The sequence below is a fragment of the Dreissena polymorpha genome, chromosome 1 (assembly GCF_020536995.1).
Source record: "Dreissena polymorpha isolate Duluth1 chromosome 1, UMN_Dpol_1.0, whole genome shotgun sequence".
In the NCBI taxonomy this organism is placed as follows: domain Eukaryota; kingdom Metazoa; phylum Mollusca; class Bivalvia; order Myida; family Dreissenidae; genus Dreissena; species Dreissena polymorpha.
In genome coordinates, this window is record NC_068355.1 from 68,752,372 (window position 1) to 68,764,306 (window position 11,935).

The following is an 11,935-nucleotide window of genomic DNA, read 5'->3' on the forward strand; positions in this document are numbered from 1 at the left end:
GCAGTGGTGAAATCATGTTTGTATACATAAATAAATTAATGCGAGTGTAAGTGTACCAATAAGACTGTTATATACAGATTGATCCACAATCATCATCATAATCATCATAATCATCATAATCATCATCATCATCATCATCATCATCATCATCATCGTCGTCGTCGTCGTCGTCGTCATCATCATCATCATCATAATCATCATCATCATCATCATTGAATCAGCTCACGTTAATTGATCGGTCGTACAAATGGCGCCACGACAATATATTAACTTCAAGTTTAGACCCAGTGCTGCAAGTTAGACGAGCTCAAAAATCCACCAAGAGCTCCAGAAAACAGAACACGATATGAGTTGATTCACTTGTAGGGGTAACCAAAGCTAGACGAATTCTACAGACTGACATACTTGGGCTGAATTGATTCGTTACATTTATAATTCTCTAGATAAGTAGGAATATAGCTATACTATTTTGAAAACTCGACCGTTTGTCAACATACATAAAGAGATTAACATGCTAGAAATTCAATATAATTTTCGAAGATACTGGGTATTGTACCAAAACATAATCATAGTTCTCGAAAACGCATTAAAGGAAAAGGGACACATTCACTTTTCAGCAATCACATACACAGACTGTATAGTTCTAAATAAAATAAGAGTAAAATAATGATATCGGCGTAGAACTAACGTAGTTGTTATTGCAAATTTCTCATTTTGACTGGAATATAATGTATGATATCACAGACTATTGCTTCACGCACACAGAACAAGGAAGGAAGCACTGGCCCAGGGGAGATATCGCTGGAGACACGACCAGGTACTCCGAGAGGTAGCTGATACACTTGAGAGACACAAGAAGAAGGCGCGAGTACATGCAGGGGCAAAACACATCAACTTTGTACCAGCAGGGACAGTAACGAAGGGTACAAAGGGAGGACATCCGAGTATCCTAGACGGCACAAATGACACAAATGACTGGGAACTGCGGGCAGATCTTAGAAAACAGCTGCAGTTTCCAGACATTGTCCACACCACCCTACGTCCATACATTAAGATGGTCTCTGAAAAGACAAAGAATATCATTCTGGTAGAGCTGACTGTACCATGGGAAGAAAGATGTACTCAGGCACATGAGAGAAAAAAGGCGAAGTACGAAGATCTAGTCCAGGAATGTAGAGAGGCCGGATGGAGAGCATGGAACTACCCAATTGAAGAGACATTATTTTGGAAGAAAACAATTAGATTTTAATAGAAAGTTCATACTTAGAAAGAGAAGGGTGGGCCGCAATGAAAACAATCGGGCATCGAAAAGCCAGCAACAAACAAGAAACTGTACTATAATGCCAAATAGTATAGTTAGAGTAAATTAACTGCATCAATCTTTTGTTCAATGTTAATAAGAGTTGTCTCTCATTTCACATGAACATGAAAATAATAAAGAGATAAAAAAAACATGCTTCGAATTCATAGAAACTTTCAACATATAAAATTTATGCATACAAAACATTTGACACAAAACTAATTCTTTATCAAGTAATTTAAATGAAAATTGCACACATTAAATATTAATTTAATGTAAGACACAAGTGCAAACAGTTATGATGACTGTTTTAAATGTAATAACTGTACACAAACTAATAAACGTGTTTAATTGCAATAAATCACGTCCGAATGTTTGTTCAATATTTACAATTAAGGAACCATTCATAACAACACATAGATTGATGTGGAATTTCACAAATTGTTTTCAAAGATAATGTACAAGTATACTGGACATTTTTGTTTTAACATGTTAAAGCAAGGCTTGTACAGCACAATTTTTTCAGACAAAATATTACAATACAATAAACGCTTTCAGAATATAAATTTATAATATATTCTGCATATGTCTTGAAGATATTAATATGAATGGTATCACTTTCCAATTATTTAAAATTAGTATTAACTTGCATACACATTTTATTATAAACCTAGACTTGATCAATCTCCTCGCAGAGTTGTCGTTTCATGCTCTCACATACAATTTCTGCCCTCACAAGAATATCCTATCAGATTTGGGATGATTTGATTTCTAAGTATTACATTATGAAAATTAGTATCATTGTCTTTTTATATTTTAAAAATAGCTTTAAAATGCTTGTAAGCTGTACATAAGATTCATATCTTGAATTATAGTCACTATCATTGCAAGACTTGTGTATGCGTTCTGGATTTGCGGACGGTTGCGTAGTGTCTGTTTAGGTTTCTGGGACATAATCAAATGGCATGCTCATATGCAAAATTTGAATAGGTTCTTTGCGGTTCTCTACCTCTGTTCTCTGTACACAGACTGGCATTAATATGGGTTATCTAGAACCATGAAGTGTTCTCTCTCCCATTTACCAGCCAATGTTTTTTTCTGTCTTCAGATTAACTTGCCTTACAAGTACAAGATCACTCGTGCTGATATGTTCTTGTAACTTGACTAATATATTTGGTTCATGCTGCACGTATTTACCTGTCACGACTCTGCAACCTGCAACAATGAGTCCGATATAGCCATATTTACCGCCATGTACGTAGTTACAATAACTGCTTCGTAGTCTTTGAAGTGTAATTGTAACACGCTTTGATGAGTATTCTGTTCGCTTCAGAAGAACAATCCCTAATCCAGTGCCAGAGGCATAAATATTCAAAATTAATTAATTGGAGTTGAGCGCGAAAGCAAAATCACGGCAACATGTCGGATTTGACTTACCATTAAAGGCGACTTGTTGATCTTGACCCCTAAACCAAGAGAAAGCGGTACGTTGAGGCGACTTGTTGATCTTGACCCCTAGACCAAGAGAAAGCGGTACGTTTAGGCGACTTGTTGATCTTGACCCCTAGACCAAGAGAAAGCGGTACGTTTAGGCGACTTGTTGATCTTGACCCATAGACCAAGAGAAAGCGGTACGTTTAGGCGACTTGTTGATCTTGACCCCTAGACCAAGAGAAAGCGGTACGTTTTCGTTTGGATAATGTCCTTCAATTTAAGAGTATTGGCGATTGCAACAAAAGTTGTCAATGAACGCCATCAAAAGCCTGAAGTTCAAGAAATTAGCGTATTAAACTAGATAAAATTTTCCGGAATAGCCATGCAGAAATCTTCTCATGGTATGTGACATAACCATATTATGACATGATGTTTCCAAGATCTGTAACTGGGATTTTTGAAAAGTTTAGAACCTTTAAATTGAGTTCCAATAGATTTTAGACTTTGGAACAGAATATACAGTCTCTCGAAATGTGTTTCAAATAAACCTGAAAACATTCAGACGTGGTATATACAAACAAGGCACTCAGCATTCAGTCAGGCTCACAATCTTTTCACAACAACTCGCATTCTTTGAATCCTATGTTACCGACTCAAATGCAGTTTGGTCATTTTCTTCCTCCGCTATCTCGACTTGGCACTACACAGCTCGTAGGTTACTAGCTTCGAAAAGTACTTAGAACCAACAAGTATATCAAATGAGCCTTGTTCTGAGGAACCTGGGCATAATGCATGTGCATAAAGTGTCGTCCCAGATTAGCCTGTGCAGTCCGCACAGGCTAATCAGGGACGACACTTTCCGCCTAAATTGGATTTTTGCTAAGAAGATATTTCATTTAAACGAAAAATGTCATAAAAGCGGAAAGTGTCGCCCCTGATTAGCCAGTGTGGACTGCACAGGCTAATCTGGGACGACACTTTACGCACTTGCATTAAGCCCAGTTTTCTCAGAACGCGGCTCAACTGTTTCGTCTAAACGGGGAGGCATGTAGACATCACTCTGAGTCCTTGCGTACTGAGAAAACTGGGATTAATGCATGTGCGTAAAGTGTCGTCCCAGATTAGCCTGTACAGTCCGCACAGGCTAATCAGGGACGACACTTTCCGCTTGTATGGTATTTTTCGTTCAAAGGAAGTCTCAAAGACACGAAAATCCAGTTAAGGCGGAAAGTGTCGTCCATGATTAGACTGTGCGGACTGCACAGGCTAATCTGGGACGACACTTTACGCACATGCATCAAACCATGTTTTCTCAGAACGCGTCTCAGATAAACACACATTCTAACGGACTAAAACACAGTTTAATGTGTAACAGGAATTATTAGCACCACACTCCAGCATCTTGACATGATGGCACACCTACTCCTAAATCCCTGGGGGAATCCTACTGTACGGCTGATTGAAAGGCGTGCTGTCCTCAAGGGTGATGTGATGCTTGACCAAATTTTAATAGCCAATATCTGTTTGCCATGGGGAAAATCAAGGAACAGAGAAAGAGATGACAATTTTAAAAATAACAAGAATATTTAAATGATTTCAATTTGCAACAGCAGCATTCAACTCGACAACTACTATTGATAGTACACACAGAGATAGTCGTATCCCTTATCCACAATTAAACATTTGTATTTCAAAAACGGTACGAAACTTGATCACCTTAATGTTTTAGCAAAATCTATTTTTAACTCACGCTTCCAAGAACCAGCTTGTGTGATTATAAGTATGTCACTTTACAAGACGCACGGTGATTTTGTAAAGAGCTTTTAAAATCACAATTCGGAACAGCTTAACAGTGTGCAATATTTGGCTGTGGAATATGTGGTAGAGAGACACTGCGTGAGTCGAATATTACGATTTGTTTTCGATAGTTTGCACTTGCAAAATGATGCACTTTTCAAATAATACACTGACATTCCCAAATTTGCTTACCGGTATACATAAGTCAACGAACGCATTGCTAATATTTGAGTGCAAATGATAAAAAGTAAGAATAATAAAAAAACATCAAACAACAAGATGGCTTTTTTTATATTGTAAATTTAACTTAGGCAAGATTAATCTTAGACTTTCCAGACAACTTTTTGCGTTCTGATATGTTGTCATATGCTTTTCTGTAATATATGTTGCATATATTAATCTTTACGAATAATTTTATTCGGTGCAGAATCTCTTTTGCATTATGTGTGAATCAACTGTATGTGTATGCTTTCTAGATTGGGCATTTCGTCGCAGCGCTCTAGCATAAAAAGCATTGCTCTAGAAAAATTGGGCCTCCTGTATTTGATTATAGGGTTGTCACATATTATCCTGTGAAGTCCGCTTATCGGGGACTTATATTTCCGCTTTTTGATGTTTAAAAAATAAAACAAAAAAAAAATGCAGTATATTTTTAGCATAAATCAAGTTTAGGCGGAAAGTATCGTTCCTGATAAGACAGGACGACTATTTACGCATATCGTTCCTGATAAGACGGGACGACTATTTACGAATATCGTTCCTGATAAGATGGGACGACTATTTGCGCATATCGTTCCTGATAAGACGGGACGACTATTTACGCATAAAGCCCAGTTTTCCCATATCGCGGTATATATATAACAACAAAACATCACCACGGACTGAAATATATAAAAAAAAATATAAATATATAACCCCCACCCTCAAGATAAACCTTAGAATAATCACAGCTGTTACCACAATATGAAATTGTTTCCAACACACTTCAATAAGGTCGCCATTAGAGGCAAAATAATTTTTTTTAGTGCGTTCTAGCGTGCGTTGCGTATATGTTGCCTACAAACTATGTTATACGAGACATTGTATTTATCATAATATCAAAAATAGCTGAAAGGTTTAAGATAATTATATTTAATTCTGACAATCGTAGAGTTAAGCTCATAGACCTTAACAATGAAATAAAACAACAACAATGCATTGCAGGGATAACATGCAAATTACCGTATCGTTTAACATCGCTTTGAATGATGCATAAAATAATAATCGGTTACAACTTGTATCTATTTATTTTATTAAAAACAATTAGAGTACCTTTTTATTGTACCTATATAATATAAAATCATTACGATGCAGTTAACAAACATTGTAATCTTTCAAACAAAAATACACACAATACAAAATCAGATCAGCGAAATAATTCGACACACCACAAACCGCGATAAATTTTAATAACAGAGTTCACGCACACTTATTACTATGTTATTAGGATAACAGCATGCAAAATAACCAACAAAAAAACTTTTTAAAACGCGACAAAATTTTATTTTTTTGTATTAATAGATTGAGCCACGTCATACGAAAAATGATATTATGCCCTAGAAGGCGAGCGTTGTTTTGGAGATACGCTTGCCGATTATGGCATAATATCCATTTTCGCACTACGTGGCTAAGTTGGTTTAATAACCCATCCCCCCCATTTACCATCAACATCATCGTCTTCAACAACAAGAACACCACTTATAGTAACGTGTATGAATAAGTAATTATTGTACCATGTTTATGGGATATGTAGACCTATATGTCGAAACGGCGTTACAAATATTTTCTCCTCCACCCGTATGGCTTTGAGAATTCATATTGATAACCAAATATGTCTGGATTATAGGTTATTGTGTTGCTAGGTTGTAATTTCACATAGGTCTAATTTCAGCGTTTATACACCGTTGACAACATCTCCATTACTAAATAAGTTATGAAAATATTACTTCTAACACTATATTCAGAAGAATTAACAACCTTTTCGCTCGCTTATAAACGAGACAAGTATACATCGTAAACAGCTGCGTAACTTAGTATAAGATTGCATTATGATAGTCACACAAAACGACCACTCATTTTAAGTTGTTAGTGTGTTTTTAATAATATATATTTTTTCGCTCTCAATATCAGTGGTTAAGAAAGAAATCTACAAAATGAAGAAAAATAAGACATTTGAATCAAATTCGGTTTATGTGATATCACAATATATAGTATATATATATATACTTGCACGGGTACCAGCATCCCCCAAGTTACCACATATAATAAACGGCGGTATTTGTTATCCGTAACCTTTCTGCCGCGATGGTATTTACCTATGCTATTTATGGAAATATGACCACAACATTTCACTTGTTTTGAAACAAAAATGCGATTCAAAACGGGGATTTCTGTTGTGACGCAATTAAATGTGATATAATTTATATAAATAGCGGATATCGGTAATTGTACACATTGCAACCTCAACTCGTACTTATCAAGACAAGATCACGTTTCAATTCAACGCCCCTAACACATCTTTCTTTATACAGACTATTTGAGATACATTTACCCCATTTATACCGTTTAGTCTTTTTGTTAATATTTTTTTCCGAAGAAAATAAGCGAAACCTTGATTAACGCTGATGTTTAATTATTTGTAGTTTACTCTGAGTACTAAGATAGCGTTTATAATTAATTAATATATCGATCGTAGCGCAATTTATAAGCATCTTCGTTGGTTTCTAGAGGACCTAGGTCGAATCCCGTGATAAGAAACATTTTTATTTGGCTTTCCCTTTCCCTTGTTAATTAATAAAGAATAATTAAATATTAACGATTTTGTAGTAAACGGATTTTATGACATTTTTGTCAAAAATTACAAAAATCCGTGAACATGTCACTTTAAGCTCGATTGCATGGACATTCTACCGCTAATGACGACACTCTCTAGTTCATTTCCTAGGTTGAATAGGAACAACGTGTGTTAATAGAAGCTCATTTGAGCAGGGATTCTTACCGGGGCCTCAATATCTCTGGGAATGGAGATGATGTGCTAACTGACTTGACTGTTGGTGTCCAGCAATTCATTAGGAAATAATTTGTTTCACAAATTCCACAAGCGCCCCTGATCACTAACTTACCCAAAATTAACCTGAAGGGTTTTTTGTAGTTGAAGGATTAATTGAGATAACCCCCATCCTATCTTCCTAGTAGTCCAGCATCGCACGATTGTCAATATCGAATAGATAAACATAGGTGGTGGTATAAAAGGATATAGACATCTTAGGTTTTTTTAAGCACGAGCAGTATTTTATACTGGGAATATATTCAAATTACGGACCTAGAAAAATTGAAAAGAAAATCTAATAATTTGAAACTTTCCTCCTCTGCAATGTATTCAAAATCCAGCCATTCTCTGAAAGGATCCGTGGGGAGATTTTAAATATTTTTTGCGCACATTTTAATTTCATAATACACAAATTGACTTGAAAAGAACCGGATTTGAGAACACTTTGCACAACTGTCAAGAACATGTTTCAGTCACCACAGGTTATGTTTTTCTCTTATATTTTGTATTAGACATGTAACACTGATATGACTATATGATAAACGCTTTGAAACGAAATTTTCTAAATTCAATTCTATTACTGCTGCTGCTGCTCTTACAACCACCGCCACCATCAGCACATGTGCGAATGTTCTTGACTAACACCAAAAAAAATGCGTGTTATTAAATTTTTCTTATTTTTACAGATGCCCAGTTTAGTCTCGGAACGACACAACTCATCTCTTCAGAACAGCTACACTGGTGGGTCACAAAGTTGGTCACCAGGAACCGTCACGTGCGATTGTGTTCCGGAAGCTCGATATTTTCAAGAGACTGAATGTGGCTTCAACCATACGTATTATCCCCGATTAGATTGGGACGCTGATGCATTAAATAGCATGTGCAATACTTTAAACGGTTATAATCAACATCAAAGTGCTGGCCTGGAAAACGACTTTCTCCGAAAGGAGACGTTCGCAGTTGAAAATAGTGCGAGAACATCATTAAATCAACAAGATTCTTTCGGTATCGACGTTTTTAATTTTCTTGAGGAATTGTGCAAAGGGCGCGTAGGAGAGAACACGGTGACTACACGAAGCAATTTCCACGAGGATCCACAGTCACAAGAAATGCAGTCGTTACATAAAGGTATGTGCTGCAATTCCACAACTTGCTTACTAATAACGTTTATGCGTCATTCAGTGGCACACTTGTGGATCTTTTCCCCGAGTTGTTTATGGTAATTAAACAATGGACATTTGCATATTTGTATATTCTAAATGTCTAGTAGAAGTCGTGATTCTTAGACTATATGTTGGTGTTTCCGGACTATTATTAAGAGTCCTCGAACCATTTCAAAAATGTGTAGCCTTGTATGATTGTTATTGGAAAACATCAATATATTAATTGAATATCGTACAAGGTTTAGCCTGGACCTGGTGTTATCAGTTTTCATATGCGCAACACCTGAACTGAACTTAGTTGATTCATGATATAGTATATGATATACTATAACTGTAATTCACGCAATACAAAAAAAAACTATGACAGGATACCGTTACCATCTCGCCTGAAAGGCAATCATTCGGCCCACTTAATCACCTTGTCTAGCGGTTAAAAAACAGCGAGATGAAAACGCAAAAGTGGTGATGTTCCAGATGATTTTGATATACATGTTTTCTTTTCCTATAACACTCGTAAAAATGTGTTGTTGTTTTTTCATTTATTATTATTCAAATACCAAACTATTAGTTTTTTAAATTATGCATGCTTTCTATAATATTTCAGTTAATTGAACATGGTGTCCGACGCTTTCGTTGGCAATGAAATACCCCCTGTTATTGCATGTAATTGTGATATAAGTGACAAATAACACTTTTTCAATGGTTGTTACCCAAGTTATTAACAAAAATATTAACAAGAACATTTTGTTCACATAAATCTTACAAGAAATAACGTTTTATAACTGGGACGCAAAAAGTTCACGAGGATTTCGTTTTTTAACCGCATTGAAGCTTCCAATCTCACTTGTCATGATCTCATTTCGCCTTTGTGTGGTATAAATGGTAATCGTGAAAATGGTATACATTCGAAGCCGCCAATTCATCATTCTAGATATCGACTGTCATTCGCGCAATGTGGTCAGAAGCTGCCCTGTCTGCTTTAAAGTCAGTCAAGGTGTCAAGGTCTCATTAGCAGACGGTGTAGGCTCAGACCAGATTTCTGGACATAGCAGACTGGCTTGGATCTACGTTTGTCGCATATGATATAAGATCTATTTGATGGTTGCACGTATTCTATTGGTTTCATTATATGATGAAGGCTATGTATGTTTAAGATGAATATCTTCCTCGCGGTTTAAACACACTGTACCAAATATGAGCGTTGTAGTATTGTTGTACTAAAATTCTCCTTTACGTCTGGTACATTTGTTTAAAGAATTATTTGTCTAAATAGCACGATGAATTTATAAACGTAGATAAAATATGTTTATTTAATGTTTTTGTATTTGAATTCTTTGACAATTAGCTTTGGGAATATGTGTGTATATCTAAATTTTGACAAAAAATGATTATAAGTGTTCGAAAACTTGGCATAATTACGGGACTGTACTTGATAACCTGCTGTTCAAATCCGGTTAATAGTAGAAAAATATCATGTTCTCTGACTATTTATTCTTTGACACACAAATACAAAACATGGCACTGACTTAAAATGAAGTGCTTCTGTTGTGAAGCATATCAGTTTGTAAATTCCATAAACACAAGTAATGTCGGCATTAATTTGCTTCGTATGACTCACAATTAAATTCTAAACAACGTAGATTTAAGACTTCTTAGTTTCATAGCTATTAGGATGTTGAATGCAGTGTTTAACTTTCCCTTTTTCATCCGAAAAGCTGACCCCTTATCTAGGACGTCGGAATCATTGATACAGAAAAGTACGTGAGCAATCCAGAAATGCGGTAGTGCATTTGTTTAGATAGCTCCAGCATCGTACTTTTAATAAGCTAATTCGATGCGGTACAACCGCCACCACCACCACCGCCACCGCCACCGCCACCACCACCATTACCACCACCATTACCACCACCACCACCACCACCACCACCACCACCACCACCACCACCACCACCACCACCACCACCACCACCACCACCACCACCACCACCACCACCACCACCACCACAACCACCACCACCACCTTCACCACCACCACTACCACCACTTCTACTTTTCTTTGTAAATACTTCTACTCACGTTTTCCTTCTTTCTACACAAATGCAATCTCTTGATTTAATTATTTAAATCTTTAAACAAGCGACCTACACCAGACCATCCGCACACGTGACTTTGAGTCCTCAGTATGACGACACAACAGGCGCAACCATTGTCCTTGTAGCCGGTCATAATTACCCGACTGATGCGCGATCAGCAGCCCCAGCATGTGAACACATCGATCGAGCTGGTCTGAAAAAAGATGATTGTCTACTATTACATGAAGGTATTTGACGGGAATGGCAAAATATAATTATTGTAAGCCTGTCAAAACATCTGTGCTATTCTTCATTTTTCATTTTTCAAATTTAGATTTGTGGTACTGTGTGTGTACACGTACATGTATGTCAAGAATAGCAGACACAGTTTTGGTAAACCATTTGATCCGTTGTTGCCATGTTTTATTTGAACGATTGTTCTAAATATTGCGCACGTGATTTGATGTTGATACTTATTGTTTTTGAATTGATAGTTTCGTTTCCGCAGTTACAGATCGCATTATCCAGGAAGAGAAACCTGACTTCACAATGACGATAGAGAGAGTAGACAGGGACGAATGTTGCTTGGAAAGAAAGCGATCGATCAAATCTTTACCACAAATGAAATCGTTAAAAATGGAGACAGACGGCTTGCTCCCTTCTGTGCATGACACCTTTTTGTATGGGAACGCCCAGGCGAGTTATTGTGAATTCAATAACAGATTGATCCCATTGACCTGGGAGAACATCGACGTGTCAAATCTCGCCATGACAAAAAAAACCGACCACGATGACACGCTCGATTGCGTTGGTGACGGCAAAAGTACTTATCACGAGCTTTCATCGGAAAGCAGCGTCGCAAATGAAAATATAACGTCAAGAAATATAACGTCATCCCCGACAAAAGCTGAAAACTATCATACGACAGCCGCGTTACCAACGCAATCGCGTTCACGCAAAGCCGCGACTTCTCGTCTGCCGTCGTTTTCCTCCTCGTTTTGTGGGTCCGCCGACGCCGCATGCTCAATGAATCACGTCTCCGATAACACACATACGTCTGGTGATATTTTGCAAGGGTTGT

General features: G+C 36.9%; 1 protein-coding gene across 3 annotated transcripts in view; it reads left to right on the forward strand.

Annotated features, from left to right (window-relative positions):
* The first annotated feature begins 4,522 nt into the window (after positions 1–4,522).
* Positions 4,523–11,935, forward strand: part of LOC127833923 (ETS homologous factor-like) — a 16,403-nt gene continuing 8,990 nt past the window's right edge. The window contains exons 1-4 of one of the 3 annotated variants that reach the window (XM_052359450.1): positions 4,523–4,630; positions 8,306–8,747; positions 10,920–11,102; positions 11,363–11,935. The exon at positions 11,363–11,935 is cut by the window's right edge and continues 111 nt beyond it. In XM_052359450.1, the coding sequence (XP_052215410.1) occupies positions 8,306–8,747; positions 10,920–11,102; positions 11,363–11,935 (1,198 nt within the window). In that variant the 5' untranslated portion in view covers positions 4,523–4,630. Of the gene's footprint in view, positions 4,631–7,787; positions 8,102–8,305; positions 8,748–10,919; positions 11,103–11,362 lie in introns of those variants that run through there. The other 2 variants (XM_052359437.1, XM_052359445.1) reach the window with 2 other exon arrangements.